The 26,063-nt window shown below is 45.8% G+C and overlaps 2 protein-coding genes across 5 annotated transcripts in view; one reads left to right on the forward strand and one right to left on the reverse strand.

The window, feature by feature from the left end:
* The window catches only part of LOC147455506 (transducin family protein / WD-40 repeat family protein), a 207,026-nt gene extending 183,216 nt beyond the window's left edge, over window positions 1-23,810 (reverse strand). For all 4 annotated transcript variants that reach the window (XM_086514270.1, XM_086514269.1, XM_086514268.1 and 1 more), the window contains exon 1: window positions 23,379-23,810. In XM_086514270.1, the coding sequence (XP_086370396.1) occupies window positions 23,379-23,733 (355 nt within the window). In that variant the 5' untranslated portion in view covers window positions 23,734-23,810. The remainder of the gene's footprint in view (window positions 1-23,378) is intronic.
* A 586-nt stretch (window positions 23,811-24,396) lies between these two features.
* On the forward strand, window positions 24,397-25,172 carry LOC147455508 (Aldehyde oxidase/xanthine dehydrogenase, molybdopterin binding protein). Its single transcript, XM_086513724.1, has 2 exons — window positions 24,397-24,438; window positions 24,822-25,172. The coding sequence occupies exons 1-2, from the start codon at window positions 24,397-24,399 to the stop codon at window positions 25,170-25,172; spliced, it is 393 nt and encodes a 130-aa protein (XP_086369850.1).
* The last annotated feature ends 891 nt before the right edge of the window (window positions 25,173-26,063 follow it).

A 26,063-nucleotide genomic window follows, 5' to 3' on the forward strand; every position in this document is an offset into this window, starting at 1 on the left:
TGTGAAGCCTCCCGCAGCGGGAAATCTCTGTAGGCCATTCAAGATGGCCAATCCATGTGCAGTCCCCATGTCTATCAAGTGCCATCTATACTCGGTATGTTCTCCATCGTGTGATATCCTGGATAGGCCCGTCTCTGCAACATCCAGCTCTCTTAGCATCTCCTCTGAAGTATCATAAAATACCGTCTGATGATGGGCAGTCCTAGCATTGAAGTCCCCTAGGATGATAATGTCACCATCTCTAGAGAATCCCCATATGTCATCAAAAGGGGGACTGTCCTCAGGGTGGTGCATATACTGACGTACTCGAGGGAAAGTAGCAAATAGCAATGTAAAGATATCTACCAGTCTCTGCTCTCAATCTCACCCACATGTACCTAGCTTGTTCATCCCTACGAGAAATATGTATCACTGGCCGCAACTCCTCCCTGAATAACACTGCCACTCCTCCTGAGCCCCGCCCTCTGTGCTCTAATCGTGTCTCCTGTCTACAAACTGTCTCCCATCTGTATCCACTAATGTGAGGCATAGACTGCCCAGGGGCCTGATGTGTCTCAGAGTAGAAGATGATGTCTCTCCCGGTAAAACTCTCCTCAAAAGCACCCACATCAAGACGCATAGATCCATTACAATTCCAGGTAGCAACTTTGAGTGTGGTCCCATAGGTCTCACACCGTCATGTGGAGCGTGGCTCCAATATCACCACTCTTCCATCTCAGTAAAAAGTGATCTTACCTTTTTCCCTTGCCGCTCTAATCTCTGGCATTACCTCCTGCATATGAGCGATCTATGAGAGGGTAAGATCATCCCCGAGAAAGATGCCCGTTTTCTTAAGAGTTGGTCTCTTCTTAAAAAAGTCCTTCGCTTCCATGGAGGAAAAACGAAGGATGAGTGCCCTTTCTTTCAAGGTTTCCCCCTTGCTCCCACTTTTCTTGTTGTCCACTCTCCATGCTCTTGAGTGCATCGGCTCATGAACCCCCGTCAAAGCCATGAGTTCTTTTACCTCTTCGTCCACATTATCTGTCTTTAAGGCCGCAAATTCTCACATGTAGAGAGTGCACACGCCTTCTTTGCTCCTCTTCTAGTGTCAGGTTAATTATGGTGGGTGTGGACGTTGTTGTTTCCTTGCTTTTCCCCTTCTTGGCAACCTCAATCCATTTCTCGGCCTCATCTGCCTTCTGTTGAGTCTTTGTGATAACGTCCACCCAAGAGGTCGTCATTTCTTTGTGTTGCTCTTCCCCCTCTTTGATGGCTCGCACTTGTTCTTTGATCGTGTTGCGCTCTCTATTACTGAAGGTTGCAATTCTCCTTCTTCAAGCGTGTTTCGTGAGCGTGCCTCGGTGAGCTCCTTCTTGGGTGATGCAATCTCTCCGTCTTGGGCCGTCATCCGATCTTCCATTGCAATGATCTTGCTTTCTTGGGCCGAAACGCGATCCTCGAGCATTCTTATTGTCCCTAATAATTGGCGGTTGATATTGTTAATGGTTTCGACCATTGCTTCTTTGCACTTTGAAACTGCATCTTCTAAGGGGTCGGCCTTATCATTTTGCTTCCTCATGTTTGATCGGTGTCAAAAAACGAGAGAAGAGAGAAAATTGACCTACACACACAAGCGCTTCCACATTATGCATACATGTTCCACACTAAGCATACATGGCGTGCATTTCTTACAATTTCTACACAATACGATCAAAACGACCAAAGAATTCCGTTTTATGCAATTTTTGCAATTTTTGAAAATCAACAATTTTTGCACTTTCTGAATTCTGCGATTTCCTGTAAAATCCTCTGTAAATTTTCTGAAAGTTCTTCCGAAAAGACTGATTTTTTCCCCTGCGAAATTCTGATTTCTGATTTGCTGGCCACTGTACCTGTTGTACCCTGGGGGGGGGGGGGGGGGGGGGGGGGGGGGGGGGGGGGGGGGGGGGGTGGAAGCGCGAGCTGTGACGAGGGGCAGGGCTGCGGGCAGTGGAAGCGCGAGGGGGGGGGGGGGGGGGGGGGGGGGGGTTGTTTACGCGAGGGGCTGTGACAAGGGGGGGGGGGAGGGGCTTACGGGAGGAGGTTAAGAGAGAGAGAGAGAAAAAGAAAGAAAGAAAGAAAGAAAGAAAAATTACGTCTATTAGAAGGCCGAAATCGGCCTATGAGACAAATCAATGTACATGGGTGTGTCTTCCGTCAATCGGAAAGACAAAAGTGCTGAAAAAACTGACTGACTAATTGATAAAGCTGATACAAATCTCCATGATGAGAGTGTGAGTGTGTGGAGCGCTATCACTATGGTATACCTTCATAAGTTCAGAATAGTCTGAAGTCACGAATTATAAGAGGGAATAAAGCACTCATAAAACTATAAAAGCAAGGGACACACGAAAAGAAAAGAAAAACAAAAACAAACAAACAAACAAACTAAATCACTTTGTTTGCTACGAAACAAAACTAGATAAAACAAAACATTATTAACTTAAAAATGTTTTTAGAAAAGGCATGTGTAAAATAAGTTGACGCAACTTACTTGGCTTAAAACAAGTACTCAACTTTAAGCAAAAAAAGGATAAGACATCTTAAAAACTTAATCCTAGAAATCAAACTTCACACAACTTATAACGGAACACATTCTTAAGTCCTTACGTAAGCTAAATATGAAATCGAAAAAAGAATACTACTACAAACCTACAAAGAGCAAAGAACCAAACTTGACAATATGTGATCTCAACTTCACTGCTTGTCCAAACAGGAAGAATAAGATTATCACCTTTATCATGCATAGCTTGGACAATAGCTATGACATCCCTACTCACGTCGTCAGTGCCCAAGAGTAGGTGCAGGTTTATATAGAGGCCATTCATGCTTTGAACGTACTCTACAAAACCAACGAGCTGAGTTTCTATCACCCTCCGGAGGTGATGGGCATACTCAGCCATGATAAAGGCTAGCAATTGTCAAGCTATAGTGAAAATACTAGAAGCGCTAAAGATCAAAACAACAAAATAAGGTGTTATTAAGTCAAACAATAAGTGGGCTTTTTAGCTCCCCACTTCTATTGAATTTACGACTAATTATCTTGAACATTCCAAAGGAAGAAACACTAAACATAAACTTACTACGATGCAAAAATGAACGAAATTTTTTCATGATTCTTTTGAATGAGTATCCTTTTTCAACTAGTAAAGAAACAAGATGGCAAGATTGAACAACAAAAGTAGATTTACTAGAACAAAGACGAGAAAATCTAAATAGTTGAGAGCAAATGACACCGTACTTAGCTAAAAGAGAAATGTTCGAAGAAATGTGAGGCATGCGGATGATTTTTAGATTGGCATACGGCGCCTATATGCAAGAGGGTAGTACACGCATGATATGCATCTAGGTGACTGACTAAACTAGCTCCATCATGTGCTAATGGGTGGGTGTAAGATGTGGTCCATGGGTGGGGGTGGAGCCAGGGCTACTCGGATGGCTGCAGTGGGTGTTGGAATTAGGGTTGCAGAGAAACACACACAGCTTGGAGAAGACGAAGGAAGCTCAAGGCACACAATAGAGAGTGTGTTATTTAGTGTGCAATGGAAAGATAGATAGCCCTAGAGTGATGGGCGTATATACAATGCACGGGGGAAAAAACCTCCTAAAGAGGGAAAAAATGCCCCGGCGGTCCTAGTGTGTTCACACACATCACTACCACATGTATATGGTAACAAATCCCCCCTGGAGTGATGCGGTGAACGAGAGCTGGCACATGAGTAAAGGGAAGTGCCATGCCCTGAGGACAGGATCAGTCCACAAAGGGGAGTAAGCCCAAAGCTTTGCGGAAAGCTTCAAGCTTCTCACGAGACAATGCCTTTGTGAAAAGATCTGCAAGGTTGTCCTGTGTTGGCACATAAGCCAAGCTGATCTCTCCTGCTGAGAGCCTCTCCCTGACATAGTGGTAATGCACCTCAATGTGCTTTGTGCGAGCATGAAAAACTGGGTTCCTCGCAACTGCCAATGCGCTCTGACTGTCAGTGTAGATAGTGTTGGCAGTGTCCTGTCCAACACCCAAGTCAGCCATAAGGCGTCTGAGCCATACACACTCAACCGTAGCTGTGAAGACTGCCCTGTACTCAGCCTCACAACTCGAAGTGGCCACAGTAGGTTGCTTCTTGCTCAACCATGATATACATGAACTGCCAAGCATGAAACAAAAACCACTTGTGGACACTCGCGTGTCAAAACAACCAGCCCAATCTGAGTCCGAAAAAGCATGTAAGTCTGGCGGCAATGATCCCCCCTTGGGATAAAACAAGCCAAGATGTAAAGTGCCACTAAGGTAGCGGAAAATCCTCTTGACAGCCTGCCAATGCTTAGACCCTGGGCTATGCATAAATCTGCTGACCTGCGAGACTGCAAACTGAATATCTGGCCTCGTGTTGCATACATAAATGAGGCAGCCAACAGCAGTTTGGTAAAGAGTGACATCAGCAGGATCGCCAGCATCATGTAGACTCAACTTCAAACCTGTTTCCATGGGAGTGGCAATAGGTTTGCAATCCTCAAGTCCAAACTTACATAGCAATGTCTCTATGTAACTTTTCTGACACAAGGCAATACCACCATCACACTGCTTAAACTGTATACCCAAGTAATGATGCAACAGCCCCAAATCTTTCATCTTGAAAGTAGCATTCAAATCAGCCTTAAATTCAGCAATATGTCTCTCATTTGGTCCAGTGATCAGCAAATCATCAACATAAAGAACCACAATGAGAAATACATCATCCTCACGCTTTACATACAATGTGCTTTCTGTTGGACTGTTACGAAAGCCTCGTTTAACCAAATGAGTGTCAGCTTTCTCATACCAAGCACGAGGAGATTGCTTCAACCCATACAAAGCCTTCTTACATTTGCACACTTTGTCCTCTTGTCCTTTTATGACAAAACCGCGAGGCTGCGTTACATAAACTTCCTCAAATATGTCACCATTCAAGAAAGCAGTAACAATGTCTGATTGATGTACATCCCAACCAAAATGAGCTGCCAATGCACATAGAAAACGCACAGTAGTCATACGACAAGTGGGAGCAAAAGTCTCTTCATAATCTATGCCTTTTTGTTGTGCATAACCCTTTGCAACAAGTCGAGCCTTATGGCGATCGATCTCACCATCCGGCTTGCGTTTCAACTTGTAAACCCACTTCGTACCAATGGCCTTTTTGCCAGGAGGCAAATCACATAAAGTCCATGTGTCATTCTCTATAAGTGCATCATATTCTGATTTCATGGCAGCAATCCAATTTTCTGAATTCTGTGCTTCATGAAAAGACAGAGGCTCCTCAACATCATGTAAACTAGACACAGCCAAAGCATAACAATCTGATGCATAAGATGCATGGCGAGAGCCTGAACGAGTACGACTAGATAAAGGTGCATCCAATTTACTGTCACGCAAAGTGTGCACCAGCCATTTTGGCATACCTCTAGCCTGCTCATTTTCAGCCCTTTCCTCATCAAGTACATCATGTACATCTGCATCAGTAATAGGCTGTTCTAAAACATTTTCAGAAACCCCCATAGGCTGTACATTTGCCTCATTGGAACTTACATTCGTATTTCCACCACTGAAAAGAGGCAACAAAGTGTCATAAATGTCCTGTGAGCTTACATTACTGTCTCTAGTACATGACAGCAAGGGTTGAACAGAATCTTCCACAAACACTACATCCCGTGAAACCAAAATACGTTTTGTTTGCGGATGATACAACCTGTAACCTTTGCTTTCAGCACTATAACCAACAAAAATACATTTGACAGCCTTATCATCCAATTTTCTGCGCTGCACTTGTGGCACTAAAGCATATGCCAAACAGCCAAAAACACGCATGTGCTCAATAGAAGGTTTTCTATCATGCCATGCTTCATATGGAGTAATAGACTGCAAAGCTTTCGTAGGACACCTGTTAAGTACATAAGTGGCACACATGATGGCCTCAAGCCAAAAAGAATGCGGCAAAGCTTGACTTTTGACCATACATCGTGCCATTTCCGTTAGTGACCTGTTTTTCCTCTCAGCAACACCATTTTGCTGAGGTGTATAAGGCACTGTACATTGGTGTTTTATCCCACGACTAGCCAGAAATGCATTAAATTCATGAGACATATACTCCCCCCCTCGATCGGAACGGAGGGTGCCCATAGTACATTTTGAGACATTTTCAGCCATAGCCAAAAATTGTTTGAAGCACATAAAAACTTCGGACTTCGCTTTAAGCGGAAATACCCACGCATGCCTGGAGTAATCATCAATGAAAGTCACGAAGTACAGGTAATTGCCCAAGGACGGAGTTTGCATGGGCCCACAAACGTCACTATGCACAAGCTGCAACCTGCATGTGGCCCTAACTGAACCATCCTTTGGAAACTTAGAACGCTGCATTTTACCCAGAATACAGCCTTCACAAACATGTTTGATAGGTGCTTCAAGAGGCGGCAAAGAAGCAACCATATCAGATTTCTGCAAACGCAGCAAACTGGCAAAATTCAGATGACCAAAACGTGCATGCCAAAGTTTTGCATCTGAAATAGCCCTTGAATCTGCAACAGCATTTGCAAAATTTTGTCCACACTTGTCATACAAAGTGAGCTTATACAGCCCACGGCACAAAAGCCCAGATGCAACAATTTCATCACCAAAACTGAGATCATGAACTGTACATCTGTCATCCACAAATTTGACTACAAGTCCAAGTCTAGCAAGTGCGGATACAGACAATAGATTCTTCTTGATCCCAGGTACATAAAGTGCATCAACAAGTGTGAAGGAACTGCCATTAGCAGCAGTGAGCACAATCTTTCCAACTCCCTGAACTGGATAAGAGGCGTTGTTGGCACAAGTGACTGAATTCCCATGAGGGACAGACTCGAGAGAGGTAAACAATTCACGATGTGAGGTAATGTGCTTTGTAGCACCACTGTCGAAATACCACACATGTGAATCTGCAGCAACTGACAAGCATGCATCATGGACAGCAGGATTGTAAGTGCACTCTGCGCTAAAAGCCCATTCTGCATCAACATCAGCATCACAATCTCCTTTCACAGAAGACTCAACAATGGCTGCATTTGTAGTGGAACCAGCATTTGCAGTGGAACCACCCTCTTTCTTCTTAGCCTCTTTGGCCTTCAACTTAGGACACGACTTGATCAAGTGATCATTGGCTTTACAATAATGGCAACGCATCTTCTTTTTGCCCTTATCACCAGAATTGCCAGACGAAGTGCTGCCAGCAGAAGCATTAGGAACAGAATTTTTGCCACTCGCAGCAGAACCATAAGAAGTGGCTGCATTACTGTTACCACCCTTTCTTTGAGAAGCAATAAAAGCCTGTTCAACTGCACGCTGCCTAGTCCTGTTTTTTCTAGAAAGTGACTCTTGCAACAGCAATGTGCATAATGCATCAAACTTGACAACTTCAGGATTTCCTTGGGTCATCAGTCTCCAAGTACTAGCAAAAGTCTGGTAGGAATCTGGTAAGGCATCAAGAACAGTCTGCACAAGGGAACTGTCAGAAATGACTTCACCTGCAGAAATGAGTTGCTCATTGATATCCTTGACACTAGCAAGGAAAGTGTCCATATCATCTTCCTCATGCATAATCTTCGACTCTAGCTCTTTACGCAGCAAAGCAATTTTAGCCTCATTGCGGCTTGCATAAAGACCTGCTAGAATATCCCAAGCCTGTTTTGCAGATTTTGCTGAACGGATGTGAGGAATAATGGTGCGCTTCACAGACAACGCAATCAATGCATGAGCCTGCGCATCCTTAACATCCCAACGAGCTTGTTCTGCTGTAGGCAAAACAACTCTAACAGCTGCAATCCTTGCAGCAAGACCTGCAACATCCTCAACATCGCCTACATCTTCAGAACCAGGACGTACATCAATGCCCTGCACAATGTTCCAGACACCTTTTGACACAAGAACATGTTGCATCATATAAGCCCACATAGGGTAGTTGTCCCCATCCAACCTGTCCTCAGCAGCAAACATCTTGAACACATCTGTGTTGTTGTTGTCAGCCATGGTAAATGCTGCACCTGATGTGAAAACTGCCCGAAAATAGGAGAAATGGAGCGGGAACAACTTGTGCTATATAGCACAAACCGTAGAAGACTATAAGGCACCTGTTATGCAGAAAACGGCACTGACAGAAAATCTGCACAAAATGACGAAATAGCCTGTGCAGTACTGCCCGTAGTGGAAACGGAGGCCGAAATGAGCCCAAATCAAAATTCTGAGCAGACCAAGCTCTTCGAGCTTCCCCAAAATATTTGTCGACCTGCGAACGCTTGCCAAAGCTCACTGAAATCGGAGAAAGTGAGCAGGCGTGTGCTGGAGCAGCTGGCGACTAAGCCCGGGAGGACGTGACCTGCTCTGATACCAATTGTTGGAATTAGGGTTGCAGAGAAACACACACAGCTTGGAGAAGACGAAGGAAGCTCAAGGCACACAATAGAGAGTGTGTTATTTAGTGTGCAATGGAAAGATAGATAGCCCTAGAGTGATGGGCGTATATACAATGCACGGGGGAAAAAACCTCCTAAAGAGGGAAAAAATGCCCCGGCGGTCCTAGTGTGTTCACACACATCACTACCACATGTATATGGTAACAGTGGGGTCAGCCATCATCTGGGCTCGTCTCTCCTCAGTGGCTCGGCGATCACGGGTCTGAATCTCCGCAATCTGGCGTCGATGAAGTCTGGGGTCCGGGCAACCTGTAGCGCGGGGCCGTCTCCTAGCTCTGGAGATCTCAGCTTGATGAAGAGTCACCCCTCTCTATGTGTCGGGTGGTGGGGCGGCTGGTAGATGTCGTGAGACAAAGAAGTCAATGAGCTGGGTCTGTCGCCCTCCTGTCTGAGCTGTCGTGGGCTCAAGCAAGGCCTCTCTGTGGCTCTGTATCTCTAGTAAGAATCGCCCCAGCTGGCGCTGATCTCTGGAGTCCATGATCTCCCAAAGGGTAGGCTGCCCTATGAATAAACCCTCATATCTGCCTCTGATGTCATCGTATGCTCTGCATCTGCATACAAAGTGCTCCTCTTCTTCTAGCTCTACTCTGCATACCCGGCATATCCGCTCCTCTCTGGGGGTGTCTGATGCTCTGCCAGTCTCAATCTCTAGTCGATGTGAGGAAACCCTCAGCTTGCCAATAGCTACTCTCGAGCTGTGAGGCATGTAAGTATCCATGTATCGTGGTCGCTGAATGAACCCGTCTGCTAGTATGTCCAGGAACTGATCTCAGTAATGTGACCGTCTAGATGCCAGGTCGGGTGTGAGCCATGTCCGACTGGAGTAGAGCTGCCATAGATCTTGTCTGAGCACAGTGTTCCTCTCACGTAGTGAGAGGCGGATGTGGGGTGAATCTGGGTCATACTGAAAGGGTGGTAGTCTATCCATGTCTAGACACTGTCTGTCAAACCATGCTCTAACCTGAGTGTACCAAGCTCTGTCATACCCTGTCTGAGATCTGTATAGCTGCCTCAAATGCTCTGCGTGTGTGTGTCTGCTGGGAGCTCTCTCATCCTCTGAATGAAGGAGATAGTTTGGAACAGTGCTTCTACTATCATGGGAGGTGCCACTAGCTCTGCTCTGATAATGTCATGTGGAAGTGACGGCTTCCCGCGAAAGAATCGCGAGATCATACGTACCTGGGGCCTCTCGACCGCACTCCATTGGGCGTCTGTGAGGCCCGGGGCCCAAACTGTCGCTGCATAGATCATAGCTGGTGCAAATCCGTCATCTTTTTATTTTCTTTGATGGCGACGTGGAGCTTGTCTTCGATCTTCGTGAGGTCTTCAATTTTTGCCATTGTCATGTCCTGTGTGCTTGGCTCTGTTTTATTTTAAATTTCTGAATCTGAAATTTACGTTCTCTAGTTTCTGCGCAGGAAAAAAAACTGCCTGCCTGCTGATTCTGCTGATTGCTGTACGGGGGGGGGGGGCACGTGGTACTGTACGGGGGGGGCGGGATTGCAGGTCAACACGAGGCAGCGAGGGAGAGGCGCGAGGCTGCAGGACAGCACGATGGCGGGGTTGCTATGCAGCACATCGCGAGGCTATAGGGCAGCGCAAGGGCAGCTGCAGGGCACACACACACACACACACACAGATGAAATGAAATGAAATGTTATATTAACGTCTTCAAAAGGCCAAAGTGACCTATGAGACCAGAAAGTTACAATGTGGTGGATCTGATACAAAGTCAGAGTATGACAAAAATGAAATGACAAATGTCACAATAAAATACTATGGAATCCTAAACTACTAGGTGTGAACTAAGCAGCTAGCTGGGATAGCTAGATCACAAGAGATCCAGCCTCGGTCGCTAGCGGATCTCATCAATCTCCTCCATGGTCAGTAGTCTGACCGGGCGTCATGCATGTCGAGCCAAAGTGATCCGAATCCTCTGATGCAGCCTCCGTCGATGTTGTGTAGTCCTCCGCAGTCGTGGGCGTCTGGATCTTCCCAGCTCAGTCGCTCGGTCGATTAGTGTGCCTCTGGTGTGAGGCGACGAGCTCTGCTGTGGTAGTAACTCCTCCAGGTGTCCAGTGGCAGCTCTAAAGAAATCTGTGATCTATCTCTGGGACTGGCTAGCCTCTCCTCTCATCAAGCTCTCTCTGTGTCTGCGTAGCTCGAGCAAAAACAAACCCAAGCATCTCTGATCCTCGTACTGCATGACTTTGGAGAATGATCCAAAGCCCTCTCTGAACAAGCAATGGAAGCGGCCTCGTATCTCGTAGTAGACGGGGCAGTGGCATGTGTAGTGCAACTCTGTCTCAGGCTCGATGTCACACAGGGGGCATGTCCTAGCCTCTGCTGGTACTCCGATGTATCTCCCAGTCTCGATCCGCAGCTGGTGTGAAGATGTACGTATCTGGCCGATAGCGCATCGTATCCCATGAGACAAGTGGGTGTCCATGTGTCTGGGCCTCGTCACAAAACCATCAACCGTAAGCTGGAGGAGATTCTCTCTGTAGAAAGCCATCTTCGTGCCCACTGCCCAGCTCCTGTGCTGGTTGTATCCATGTCCTCCTGGTGTCTAGCTGAGTCAAGTCCTGGCGGATGAGCCCGGTGATCTCGGACTGTGTAAGAGTCAAAGAGGGTGCATCCAGTGAGTACTGGAAGGGAGGCAATCTGTCTATGCTGAACCCATGCGCCTGAAACCATGATGTCATCTCCCCATACCAACATGTTGTATCTCCCTGCATGGCTAACTGTCGAGAGGACTCAAGTGCAAGGCGGGCATATCTGTCTCTGGGAAGTTCCCACATGCGGTGTATGAAGGAGACCGATCTGGTGAGCGCCTCAACCACTAGTGGGGGGGCAGTTAGCTCTGCTCGAACAATAGCACGTGGTACTGAGGCCTTGGCTCTAATGAGCCGCGAGATCATAGAGACCAGAGGCTTCTCCATGTCCCCCCATCCATCACTGCGGTCTGTCCTCCCGTGATGATCTAATGATGGTCCCCAAATCTCAGCTCCATAAAGCAATGCAGAAGCCACCAGAGTGTCAAAGAGCCAGAGCTTCGTCCGAGGCTCCTGAAACTGAACCTGTGAACACATCCTTTCCAATCTACCCAATGTTGCATGGGCTCTGGTCAATCCAGTGTCTGCTGCCCTCCTCAATGAAAATGCTGGCCCACTAAAAACCACTTTGAGGTAAGTGTACGCCTCTGTATATTCCACAATCTCCTGGCCGTATGTGAATGCTGGCGCTGATCTCCTGATCCACTGTGGGGTGGTATTAATACCATGAGCTTGGTTTTACCAAGGTTGACGGACAAACCACTTTCCTGAGCAAACCTATTCAAAGCATCCAAGTGATGTTGCATCCCCTCCGGAGAGTTGGAGATCAACACAATATCATCAGCATATAACAATAATGGAATCCATGTCGAGAGAGAGAGAGAGAGAGAGAGAGAGAGAGAGAGAGAGAGAGAGAGATAGAGAGAGAGAGAGAGAGAAAGATTTTTTAACGTCTATAAAGAGGCCGAAATCGGCCTATGAGACAAATGAAAGTACATGAGGTGGGTGTCCTCTGTGTATCCATAAAGGATAAAAGGGTACAAAAGTAAAAGTAAACTATCCTGTGTAATGTCTGGGGGGAGGTGATACAAAGAGGGTGGGGGTGAGCTCCAAAAACTGGGGGAGAGATGCAATCCTATATGCTGGGGTAAATACAATCATGAGATGCTATTCTATCTCTAACTCCATCCAGTCCCATAATCAGGGTGTAATACATGATGCATGGATGGGTAGGGTGCGGACAATCCGCGTAAGATGGCGGCTGGATCTGCAAAAGCCCGAGTACGTCGCTCCTCCAAGGATCTGTAGTAGTGCTCTTGGATCTCCTGGATCTCTCTGGTGTAGGCGCGGTGCCCTACGTCCATGTGTGCGTGGGCGTCTGCGAGCTCGGACCTCCTCAGCCTGCTGTAGAGTCACTCCTCTCTGGGTGGTCGAAAGTGATGGTGCTGCTATGGTCCTCTGGAAAAAGTCCGTGAGCTGTGTCTGGCGCTCGTCTCTCATCCCTAGTGCTGCCTGGAGGAGGGAGTCCCGATGCTGCTGTGCCTCTATGAGGAAGCGGCAGAGTTGTCGTTGGTCTCTGGACTCAAAGATCTGATGTAGAGTGGGCTGATCTGCAAACAAGGTCAGATATCTGCCTCTAATCTCCTCATATGCTCTACATCTGCATACGTAATGCTCCTCGCTCTCAACCTCTGCTGTGCAAAGTCTGCATATCCTCTCTGCTCTGGGGACATGTGCCGCTCTCCCTGCCTCAATCTCTAGCTAGTGTGATGATACTCTGAGCTGTCCGATGGCGACCCATGCTCTATGTGGCATATAGACATCCATGTATCTCGGTCTCTGGATGAAACATCTGCTACAATAGTGAGGAAGTGGTCTCTGTAGTACTGCCTCTTCGTGGGAAGAGGCTCTCTGGGTGTGATCCATGTCTCCCTCATGTATAGCTGCCAGAGATCCTGTCTGAGAACTCGATTCCTCTCGGTGTGTGAGAGGCGTATGTAAGGGGAGTCGGGATCATACTGAAAAGGGGGCAGATCCGTGATGTCCAAGCCATGGGATGTAAACCACTCTATGACCTGTGAGTACCATGCCCTCGTGTCCCCCTCCTGATGCAGCTGTATCGATGCCTCAAAAGCTCTGCAGGTGAGTCTGTCTGGTGGGAGCTCTCGCATGCACTGGATGAAACAAACTGTCTCAAAGAGAGCCTCTAGTAGCATCGGTGGGGTAGCTAGCTCTGCTCTGATGATATCATGTGGTACTGAGGGTTTGTTGTGGAGCAAACGGGAGATCATGATGATCTGTGGGCGCTCTATCTATGTCCATAGGGATGCGGATAGCCCTGGAGCCCATACAGCGGCTGCATACATCATGGCAGGTGTGGCTAGAGTGTCAAAAAGCCACCCCTTGGTGCGGGGCTCCTGGAAGTGGGCCTGATGGCATCTGCGCTCCAAGGTGGCCAGCGCTGCATATCCTCGTGTAAGCCGGTCTCGGGCTGCCTGTGCCATGGAGAGAGAGTTGACACTGCATGGCGAAGTTTCGAGCCAAGACGCACTGGCCCCAAAGACTAGTGCCCCTTTCAGTCTTTCTTTATTATTATGCTTTGCAAAGTACAACTCTTGACGGTCCTCTTCTCCAATACTCTGCGCCCATATGCTCTTTGAGAATGAGGCTCCAAGGGTCCTTATAAACTTACAGGGGATGCCTAAAAGCATTAGTTCTAAAAGCACTTGAGTCCAAAAAGAATCTCCATCGAAAAGCTCACGCCCAAAACTCTTGAAATCTGCCAACGCAAAACGCGGATATCCGTACAGACTGCCACGTCATCATGTGATTTAAGGAACTGCTAGCCAGAGTTCAAGCTTTTGATTATTTGAGTTTAGACCCCTGGACCCTCCTTAGGTGTCTCAATCGATCTTCTAGGTTCAATTTCTTAGTTTTTTCCAGTTGGGCATGCCACATCATCACTGTGACATTTCCTCCCCTTGAAAGAATTGTAATTGCCCTCGATTACGCTTGCAAAACAGTCAAACATAAACTTTCTTTAGTAGACACAGACTCTATGTACTCAGGCACCACACTCCACAAATCCAACACTTTCACGAAGTCATCGTCACTGATCAATCACATTTCTGTCAAGGGTCTCATATATAAATCATGATGATTGTAACCTATTTAGTAATCACATTTCTATGGAGGGTCTCAGATATCAATCGCATTTCTGTCAAGGGTTTTATTAATAACTCATGATGATTGTAACCTATTTAGCAATCACATCCAGACTGCATTGATCTTTACACGGATGTCTTGATCTACTAAATCTTGTTGCTATCAGATTCATATCCTTTCTTTTCACATTTCAATCAAGCAAACCATGCCCATGGCCATCCCCACAAGACAGTACATTCACATAGCATGCAATTCACAAAATGACACACTTCACTCACACAAAACACCTTGTTTCAAGCATTCAATCTAGCCATCTCATCCCGTCTAGAACTCTCGATGTACCTAGATCATTGTGCAGCTATCTCATTTTTCCGGAACTCTTGATGCACTCACAACAGTATACAATCATCTCATTCAGATAGAAATCTTGATGCACTAGAATCTCATTCAGTTCTCATTCACTTTGCCCTCACATCCAAATCTCACTAATCTCTAACAGATGTCTAGATGCACTAAGTTCAAACCATTCATCAAATAAAATGTTGCTGACATTTTATCTTTCTCTACATGACTCTAACGATACACAAATGAAAGAGCACATGTCATCAGTTCAATCAAGGAAATTTTCAATTCAATGTACATATGTTCATAAAGTCATTATGCAAAATAATGCCAGCCTGTCAGTATCCCTAAAATCTTAAAAATTCAATTTAGGTAATCTGTAACGAAGAAGTGAAGTGGCTCCCCTCTTGTGCAGTCCATACCGCACGAGATTCAACCTACTAATTGATCGGTAATTTTGGCATAGACACTGCTAATAATCCAAAAGCTCAGTACAGCTCAAAACCGAAGAGAATTTGCAATGTTCTCCTCCTCCATCCACTTTGCATTAAGAGCCAAAAAGTGCCCTTGACCAAATTATCCGGTGGACGACAACCGTGACAAGGTCAGTAGGGTCTGGATGTCATCACTAAATAGGTTACAATGATCATGATTTGTATTAAAGACCCCCGACACAAATGTGATTGATCATTGTTTTCAACTTTTCAGTATAATGGTCAGCCTTGACTTTGCAACTGTGTTTCCATAAGCATTCAAAATAGCATGCCCTCCCTACATAGGTGTAGTGTCACAATCACAAAGTACGGATTGAAATTTGTGAGTTAGTTCCGACCCCAAGCTGATTTGCAAATTGTATTCAAATTTCATGGTCAGTAAGATTACTTTTTTAAACTTCATTATCTTTGGTAGGTTTCTGTGCATTAAGCCCAAAGTTCCATTGTGCTTCAAAAGGGAAAAGGCAAGTCGTCCATTAAAGCTGTGAACCTGAAAATTCACTCACAGAATGACAAAAAGCAGTCCCCACTATCATTTGGGTGCCCCCAAGCTACTTCTAGGTGGTGAGTTGTCAAGCAGGTTACTCTCATATTGACATGTGTCCAGTTTGCCCCTTATTGTTGAAATTCCTAACCCCTCCCAACTTATTAAGTTGTCAGTGACTTGCACGTGGCCAAGATTCCATACAGGCGCACATATGTTGGCATACTCAACACCGTGTCAACAATGTGTCACTCTCAATCTTTGTTTTTTTTTCTTTAAAGAAAAAGATCCTTCCATTAGTTAAAAACATGCCCAATGGGCTACAATCATCTGTCCTTGCTAAAGAGGGCTACATCAACGTGTGGGGAGAAATCAGGAAATGGGAGGAGGAAACAACCACACTGGTGGACAGAGTTGCCATCTAGGCACGCCATGAACCATGGTGAAGAAGGATCCAGGATGCCACAGTCGCAAGAAGGCCTCGCGGCGCTCTCGCATGCAGTCAAAGCTTGCCTAAAGTCTCTCAAACTGGCCCCTGAGTGTATGGACCAGCTCTAGCCAGATGTGCCAACACTCTCCGCCGGTGGAACAGGTTGAGACTCAAAGGTGCAAAAACAGCGGGCTCGCCAGACGAACCACAGTGTCGAGCCGCAGATGAGCTCCCAACACCGCTCTCTATCACTGCTCCACTGCTGGGTCGCTGATCCCCAACCCTCCCTGAGAGCAAGGTAAAGAGATGACATGCCAAGCGACTTTGGCCGAAGCCAACTGTGTGTCTCGCCTTGATCACAAGAAGTTCCTGATTAGCGCCTACAGCTGGCTGATACAAGAGCTCGAGAAAATCCAGCAAGACGCAATGTACCACATAGTAGCCAACAGTACCTGGTTGACCACCACAACCCTACTAGCAAGAGAAAGCCGTGTTGAACTCCAATGGAGCAGTTTCCTCCTGATGGAAAGGAGAAGAGGAGCACTCTGCTGCTCTAGTGACGGATCTAAGCCAATCTAACAACCCAAGTAACGTACTAAATTCTAATGTCCCTGGAGGAATCCATTGAAAGACCTCTCCAAGTGACCAATTGGGCATGGGAGCACTACAGGCCCAGAAAGCCACTATCTTTTGCTGGTTGATCAGTGCTCTTCATGCACAAACGGAACACCTCAAGAGACTGCTCACACCATTGTAGGTTGGCCTCACGGCCTCCAAGAACAAGCCTAAGTCATTAGTAAACTCAACGTCCAAAGGCTCCTCTCCCCGAATGGGGAGCTGCGGTCCGCCAAATCCTCCTCCTGTGATGTCAAAAATCTACTCATCGCCTCATCATAGAAGAGGAACAAGAAAAGGCCAAGACGGCAGCCCTATCAAATCGATCATGTGAGCATGAAGTGTTCCCCTCTTCCCTCACCACCAACATCTGACTGTGCACATGCCTGTAGAGAGTTGACACTCCTCTAATCCATGCATCTGAAAACCCCATCCGACGCATAGTGCCCTCAAGGAAGCCCCAGTCAACTCTGTCGTAGGCCTTCTCAAAGTCGAGAAAAAGTATCACAAGATCCTCTTCTCAAAGGGCAATCGCCTCCCAGAGGTGAAAATGTTGTCAAAGATGTTGCTCCTTGACAAAACCCGTCTGTGTCTCATGTATAATGATGTCAAGTAGTGGTTGAATTCTCAAACTTAGAGCCTTTGCTAAGATTTTGTAGGCTGAGTTGAGAATAGTGATGGGTCGCCACTACCGAATCTCATCCAAGGAGCCTCCCTCCATAAGGTAGATCAATCTCTCGCTCATGTTGTCAGGCATCTCCCCAGTGTGCAGAATGTGCTGGTAAGCACTACAAAGGACAAGATCGAGCACCTCCTAGTACTCCAAGAAGAAACTAGGAGTCAAACCATCCTTCCTGGGCAACTATCCCTCGAAGGCACATGAGGGTCTCCTGTAGTTCCTCAAGCTAGAGCGGGCACTAAAGCGCAACTACACGTATATCCTTGGGCTCTGTAGCAACTGACCTATCGGGTCTCCTCAGCTGACTAACACTGGTGTGTGTCACAAACTAAGGACGAGGCTGCCCAATGCACATACACACACCCTGGCGGGCTGCAATGCACCTGGCTGGCAGCGGTAGGCTGATGTAGCAGCAGTACGGACAGCTGATGACGTGGCAGCAACTGCGGCAACGCTCAGTTTTTTTGGCAACATTTGGCAATGCTTTTTGGTCCACGTGATGCTACGATGAAGCTTTTTGATAAGTGCTTTATTCTACGTAAGCTGTAGAGAGAGAAAGGGCTTTAAATTTTAAAGTTGCTTTATTTGAAAGCTTTTTTTTAGAGGCAGTTTTTATGGTAGCTTTTTAAAGAAGCTTTTGGGGGCTCTGCTTTTGGCATCCCATGTAACCTTTAAATAAACGGGCTGGCCTCTCACAACTCAGAGCATCTGGACACAGAGTCTGAGTGTGAGCGCCTGCCCGCACTCTTGTACTTTGAACTCAGATTAATACAAAAAGAAATACCGAAAGGAGCGCTAGTCTTTGGGGCCAATATCTCTAGGCACAGAACTCCGCCGGGCCAATGTTGAATCAATTGTAAACTGTGAACTGTTTTGAAGTGGTTATTTGGTGCTGTCGCGGTAGATTGTTGACTTGGAGTGTCCAAGTCTGTTACAGTGTGCGCATGACGAGGACCCACAATCTCAAAGAACTCACGAGTAACTCTGTCGCCCACCTGAGTCCACTGTGATGCCTGACAATGAAAGGCAAACTCGTGTGGGGATGGATCCTCGTGCGCGAGTACATGCAGGAAGGAGGAGAAGAAGTGGAGAGGAGGTAGATTGGGAAAAACACACAGTCAAGCCCTTAGCCTTATGTGTGTCCTTTATTCATATATTGTATATAGAAGGGTTAGTATACAAAAAAACGGTTAGTGGGTTAGGGTCACATGGGTGCAGGTGCTGGCCACAAGGCCTTTAAAGTTTACCCAACAACCTCCCACTTAAAGGCCAATGTGGTCGTTAGTGCCTTCACCCTTGTACAACTATATGTTCACCCTACAACCCATTGACTCAATGCAATGTGTAAACCACTCCGTAGCTAGGCACTGCGCAAGAGCATTTGCTAGGTTGTCATCAATGTGGACCTTGACAAGCTCCAAGCGCTTATCCGTCAATACAACCCAAATGAGATGATACCTCACCTCAATGTGTTTTGACTTTGAGTGAAACACGAGATTCCTTGCCAAGGCACTCTGACTATCACAATGCAAAACCGGAACCTGCTAAATGTCTAGATCTCCCACTAAACGAGCCAGCGATATAGCTTCCTTGCTAGCATCTGACATTGCAACGTAGTCAGCCTCTGTAGTGGAAGACGACGTACAATCTTGGAGAGATGGTCTCCAAGAAATGGCTCCTCTTGCAAATATGAAATTGTAGTCAGACATAGATCTCCTGCTATCTCTGCAACCTGCATAATCTGCATCCATGTAACCAACAATAGATGTGTCGCTTTTACCGAAGCGTAAACACCTGCTTGCTATACCCTGCAAGTATCTGAGGATGTGTTTCACCGCTATCCAATGCTGCTTGCCAAGATTAGCAATATATAGACTAACCACTCCCACTGCAAACGCAGTGTCTAGCATCGTAGCTACTATATCATATATAAGAATGCCTACAGCTAAAGAGTAAGTCACCAATGAGGTCATGACACAACGAGCCGAACAGACTTCAGCAAATGAAAGCAGAAAGAGAAAGAGCAACCCAGAAAAGAAAGATGCACGACCCAAGCTTACTGCTCAGGAGAGAGCTCGCTTATGGTCGTAGTCTAGGTGCGGTCTTAATGCAAGAAGGCCATGTCATTGCTTACGAGAGCCAATTGTTCTCAAGGCCGGAAATGACAGCACAGATTTATGAGAGAGAGCTTTTGGCGGTTATCCATGCTCTTACTCAGCGGCGGCATTACCTACTCGGAGCGGATTTTACTGTCTTTACAGACCATCAAAGTTTGCGCTACTTGTCACAGAAGCAGCTATCGGAAAAGCAGATGCAGTGGGCGAACATCTTGTCACAGTTTCACTTCCAGATTGTCCGTGTTCAGGGACAGAAGAATGTGGTGGCAGATGCTTTGTCTCAGAAGCCGTTGGTTCTGGCTATTTCCGCGATATATCATAGGAGCTTCGAGAAAATGGTCGACCAATATGCCACAGATTCGGATTTTGCAGCCGTTTTCACGCGGATATTGAATGGGGAGACAGTAGCGGGATATTCCATTCGTGATGGCTACTTGATGAGAAAAACTATGTTGTGCGTTACACAGCCGTTGAGGGAAAAGGTTATGATTGAATGCCCCTGTCCACCTTTTACGGGTCACCGCAGCATCGCTACCACCATGAAAGGGGTAGAGAGGTACTTCTTTTGGCAGAGACTCAAGAAGGATGTGGAAGAGTTTGTGCGCAGTTGCTTGGTATGCCAGAAGGTCGAGTTTGATAGGCATAAAGCACAAGGATTGTTACAGCCTTTGCCCATACCCACCCACCCCTAGGAAAGTATTGCAATGGATTTCATTTTTGATCTCACGAGAACACAGAGTGGTCACGATGGTATCTGGACTGTTATTGACAGATTTAGCAAGCAACTATGTTGTGCGTTACACAGCCATTGAGGGAAAAGGTTATGACTGAATGCCCCTGTCCACCTTTTACGGGTCACCGCAGCATCGCTACCACCATGAAAGGGGTAGAGAGATACTTCTTTTGGCCGAGACTCAAGAAGGATGTGGAAGAGTTTGTGCGCAGTTGCTTGGTATGCCAGAAGGTCAAGTTTGACAGGCATAAAGCACAGGGATTGTTACAGCCTTTGCCCATACCCACCCGCCCCTGGGAAAGTATTGCAATGGATTTCATTTTTGATCTCACGAGAACACAGAGTGGTCACGATGGTATCTGGACTGTTATTGACAAATTTAGCAAGCAAGCTCATTTCATTCCAGTGAAGAAAACAGTCAAGCCGGATCACTTAGCGAGACTGTTTGTGGCCTAGATCTTCAGATTACATGGCATGTCTGAGACGATTGTCTCATATAGGGACCCCAGATTTACGAGTTTGTTTTGGAAGGCAATTTGGGAGAACATTGGCACGCGGTTGCAGTTCTCGTCATCGTTCCACCCGCAGACTAACGGGCAATCTGAGATTGCCAATTCAGTGGTTTTACATTTATTGAAGCCTTATATCTCGGATTAGAAGACTCAATGGGAAAAGTGTCTACCTTTGGTAGAATTTGCCTACAATCACACGATAAACTCTTCGACGGGGAAGGCGCCATTTGAGGTTGTTGAAGGTGCTACAAAGGTTCCACCCTTCCTAAGCACGAAAGATAAGATTTTTGAAGCGGATGAGTATATGCGCGACTTAGACACGGCTTTTGCCAAGGTCCACGAGGCTTTGTAGAAATCTCAAGAACGACACAAAAAGACAGAGGGTCGCCATGGTCGCGATTTGAAATTGAAGGAGGATGATTGGGTGCTCTTATGTAACAAACTGCCGACGTGTCAAAGCCTAAAGAATGGAGTTAACGTACAGATGTGGCCGAGGGGCCTAAACCCTAATGTCTACCAAAAACCCTAATTGCTGAAACCCTAATGCTGGAAAACCTAACCCTGAAACCTGAAAACCCTAATTCTGAAAACCCTAACCCTAAAACCTGCAAACCCTAATTTCTGCCAAAAACCCTAACCCTAAGGCAACAGACAAATTCCGAAAATTGCGCTGACATGATGACATGGTAGGCTGTACGGATCTCCGCGTTTTGCGCTGGCTGATGACGTGGCAGGCTGTACGGATTTCCGTAAATTGCGTTGGCAGCATTTTGGCTTTGTTTTTGAACCAGAAGCTTTTGAGTTTTAAAGGCTTTTTACTGTGCTCCGAACTGTGCTCAAGGTTCCTTTTGTTCTTATGGAAGGGAGAGCCTACCTTTCTTAATGAGAGAATGCTATGATCACAAACAAAGTGAATGGATACTGTGCGTGCAAGTGTATGAGACTGAGAGATAGAGAGAGAAGAGAGATACAACACCAGAGACGCTGTAAAACCCTCCTTCGAAGGCCCCACTCTCGTCGGCGAGAGTGGTCTACTTATGATTGCACAATCTGGTACAAATGAATGCAAGTGATTGATGCAAGTCTAGGCTATGTCGACGATGACGACGGTGATGACGAAGTCGACCTAAGGACTGAAATCTGCAATCTTCCTACTACTGTCCAAAAACGCTATGGGCTGAAATCTGCTGTTGCCGAAAAACGCTGATTTTGGGGCTGTTTTTTGTAGGTCTTTGTCGCTAAAAATCTGCAGGTTTAGGGTTGAAAACTGAGGTTCTTAAATGCTGAAAACTGATGTCTTTACGAAGCTGAATCTGCTACTTCTTGTGGGCTGAATCTGCAAGTCTTCTATTGCTGAAAACGCTGCAAGAGTCTGCTGGAATCGCCATGCTTCTGATGTCAAAAACGCTAGGTACTGTGGTTCGGTCCTTGCAAAAACGCTAGCTTGCTGGGTCCTGTGGCGATGATGCTGGATTTGGAAAACGCTAGGCAAAGCTGATGCAAAAACGCTAGCTTGTGCAATTTCCAAAAACGCTAGGTGAGGGGTCTTGCTTGGAGGGGGAAACCGCCAAGGTTCTGCTGAGAAGTTTCCTGCTGAGCTTGGCTCCTGTTGCCTCTTCTGCCAAATAGTGCTAGCTCTAGTTTGCTTATATATAAACTTAGCAAAATTGCCCTACCTACTTTTGTTGGAAAGTCACTTAAATTAATAAGTGAAAAATGTCAAAAATAGGAAAAATAGGCTAAATGCACTGGAAAAATCCCCTAGCTGATTCTAATGGATTCTGATGGGAATATTGATGATCATGCTATGTGCAACCAGAGGATATGCATCTATACCAAGTGACTGGGCATGCACGGTCTACGAATAGACTCACAAAAGTGTCAGATCACTTCTAATCTAGACTGACTGGACTGACTGGACCCTGTTATGCTGTAGCTTGTCCACGAACACATAGGGTTGGATGTGTCACGTGACAAAAACTCTAACAATCCGGTGGTTGTCTAAGCGGTTATTTTGGACTGCTACAGCATTGGAGACTTGATCTCTCCAATATTCCTGCACATATTACAAGGAGGTGGTCACAAAAAATGCCCAAACGTGGGTTTTTGCTCCAATTGTATGTGGCCCTTGAATAACCATTAAACCTGGCTAATCTTTGGATATGGTATCTTGCATCCACCTGTGTAAGGTCTTTGGCATGACCATCAAACGTTTAGAAAACTATGAGTATGCAATACTTGATCACACTATTTCAATAGTCCCTTTATCAAGTATTTCAATGATATATAAGGCTAGCAAGACATCCATTGATTCCGCTAACCACGTTGTTCTACATAAGATTGAGGTGGTAAGAAACAATCACTGCCTTCATGATCCAAAGTCTAATAGAGCAAGAAGCTCCCCATAAGTTCTAGACAAATTGAGCTGCAAAATTAAGATTGAAAATAAATCGATCTTTGGGGGCAACCTTCATAAGTAGCAAATTCATCATGCAGATTGCTAACGTGCTGTTACATGTATATGAGATAATTGTAAGAAAACCAGCAATTGGGATAATCCTTAGAACGTGAGCTTCTCATACAACTAGCTTAAACCTCTCATACCACTAACAGATTATACCAATTGCTAACTGTATACGCGATAAGTGTAAAAAAACCAGTGATTGGGATGATCCTTAGAACTTAAGCATGCCATTCGACTAGCGCATTAAACAGCTCATGCACATGCCAATTCAAAAGACGGTGAAATATACCGGGAGAGTTGTGTTCCTCATGAGTATTGGAAAACTGTGGTGTGTAGATCCAAATTAGGTGCTCGCATGACGCACCCAGGAGGCCGATAGGGCTGGGAGCCCAACGTACGCATAAAATACGTGCAGGAGCATCGTGAGGATTGTCAATAACCTGGCAAAGGCCCAATTTTTCTTCATGGGTTGAGGTGGGCGATGGTACAATGGAGATGACCAAGCTGCTAGGAGACGCATAGGCAACCCAACTGCTGCCGAAAAAATTGGGAAGCCAATCTACTGTCTGTGATGGAGATCCGCTTGAGATTGGGAAGCTGCGCTGTTTGACTTCCAAGCTGAGAGGCGCTTTGTTAGAATCCATCTTTCATTCCTGAAGTACCGCTCCGTTTTATGACGTTCTTGATGAACGTCTGGCGCTGACGCTGAGTGATGGCTCTCCTTTTTGCTAATGAAAAAGGGAAGGTTATTTTGTTTAAAGGGAAAATTACCAAAATATCCCTCTAATTTGTGGAAATTCCCAAAATAGAGGGGTATTTTGGTAATTTTTTCTTTTTTTTAAATGCATAATTTTTTGATTGGGTAGGAGAGACAGCAAATACTCAATGCAAAAACAAAACAAATATATTTCACATCTAGTGAATCATGGAAAGAAGTGGCATAGGACTCATGAGTAGGTTTGTAGCACAAGAATTAAAGTTTAGGTGGAATGCTCCCTCTCTCTCTCTCTCTCTCTCTCTCTCTCTCTCTCTCTCTCTCTCACACACACACACACACATACTATCTCGACGTGAGCATGGAAGCAGAGAGAAGAAGAAGTGCATCAACCATGAATGAAGAAGGAGGTGGTGATGGGCCCAGGCGTGTGAAGGGAGAGTTGCGGGCTGCTCGAAAGCTTCTTTCCATCAAATTGTGCCTACAACAATGACCCCATCACCATCACCATGCACATCTTAATACAGTCGATGCAAAACATGCCATGCCTTGTATAGATAGCTACTACAGATACTCCCTTGGAAGCATGACGATGACGTTTCTGAGTAGAGGGGGCAATGCAAGAGAACCTCAGGTCTGTGTGCGCATGTGACCTTCAAGCAATATACTACTGATGCACGAGAAAGAGAGAGAGAGAGAGAGAGAGAGAGAGAGAGAGAGAGAGAGAGAGAGAGAGAGAGAGAGAGAGAGAGAGAGAGACTCTGCCATGGGGGTTTCACTGTTGGTAGCATCGCGTTTGAAGGAAGTTGTGAGGAAGTAAGACAGGCTTGCCAAGTTCTTGTTGAGAGGTTGTTTCCGTTGAAGTTGAAAAAAGAGGAAGAGTCATTTGCCGTCCTTTCTTGGAACGATCTTATCAAGCTAACTGAACATAAACAAGTGAACTTGTCTACCCATGTGCACTAATCTCCAAGTTAAATTACCGAAAGCTACCTTAATTATGGTGTGGCAACAACTCAGGTGGAGCTTGATACTATCACAGGGACTATAACTATCTTATGGTCGGACATTTTTTACGATTGTGGGAAAAGTATAAATCCAACAATGGACATTGGACAGATTGAAGGCTCTTTTGTTCAAGGCATCGGCTACTTCTTGACGAAGGAGCTGGAAGTGGATGACAAGGGCACGTTGACTACAAATGGCACTAGAATGTATAAGTCGTCCATTGTGGATAACATACCACAAAAATTTGTGGTGGAGATGGAGAACATTGTAGCTCATAAGAATAGAATCCTTTCATCCAAAGCTTTTGGAGAGCCTCACTCGCTCGGCAAGGACAATTCACTCTGCAATGAAGCTGGTGATTGAAGGGAAGGAGAGGTTCTTTTGATTTGAGACATTAGCTTCCATGGAGAGATTGAAGAAGTTGTGTGGTTTAGAAGGCTAGAAGAGTATCTCTGAACGCAAGGGCCAGTCTCAGCTTGATTAACCTCTCTTCTTCCTCTCCGCAAAACTTGAGAGAGAGAGAGAGAGAGAGAGAGAAAGAGAGAAAGAGACTTATATACCTAATAACTTAGGAAGGAGTAGGGGAATGGAGGGAGCTTTTTTTGGAAAATGGACCGTTTGTCAAAATTATTGAAAAATCTCTCTTTATCAAGTTTGTGTTGGATCCTCTCATCTTATGCAAAAATCTCCCTCCGCCAAATGAGTGATAGCTCCCTCCCTCGCTCTGTCACCCTCACTTTCACCCTCTCTCCATCGCTCCCTCTCTCTCTCTCTCTCTCTCTCTCTCTCTCTCTCTCTCTCTCTCTCTCACACACACACACACACACACACACACACACGCGTGCGCATGCGTTAATCGCAAGTGAGAGCTAGCGCTCACTAGCGATTATTGCAATTGAAAGAGAGGGGGGGGAGAGGGAAGGTGAAAGTAAGGGTGAGAATTATGGTTTCAATTTCACCAAAGTGATTTTCAAAAAAATGCTTTAATCTCACCCTCTCCCCACCTACGCACCCTCCCTCCCTCCCTCCTTCTCTCTATCTCACTTGCAACCACTTAAGATTAACGCAAGAGAGAGAGAGAGAGAGAGAGAGAGAGAGAGAGAGAGAGAGAGAGAGAGAGAGAGAGACAAAAGAGTACCTTTGAGTTCAAGCTTCAATTTCATCTATTTGTGGTAGTAAACTTTAAGAAGTTCTTTATATATATCATAAAAAGCAAGTGAAATCTTGATTGGAAAAAGCACGCAGAAAATTGCT

This window comes from Adiantum capillus-veneris, chromosome 6 (assembly GCF_014529385.1).
Source record: "Adiantum capillus-veneris isolate H3 chromosome 6, ASM1452938v2, whole genome shotgun sequence".
Classification (NCBI taxonomy): domain Eukaryota; kingdom Viridiplantae; phylum Streptophyta; class Polypodiopsida; order Polypodiales; family Pteridaceae; genus Adiantum; species Adiantum capillus-veneris.

What these genes read in the sequence shown, in the direction of transcription:
- LOC147455508 (XM_086513724.1), top strand. Translation starts at nt 24,397, where the DNA reads ATGACGTTTCTGAGTAGAGGGGGCAATGCAAGAGAACCTCAG. An exon ending in GCAATGCAAGAGAACCTCAG is followed by an intron (nt 24,439 to 24,821) that starts GTCTGTGTGCGC and finishes GCAACAACTCAG; the next exon opens with GTGGAGCTTGATACTATCAC.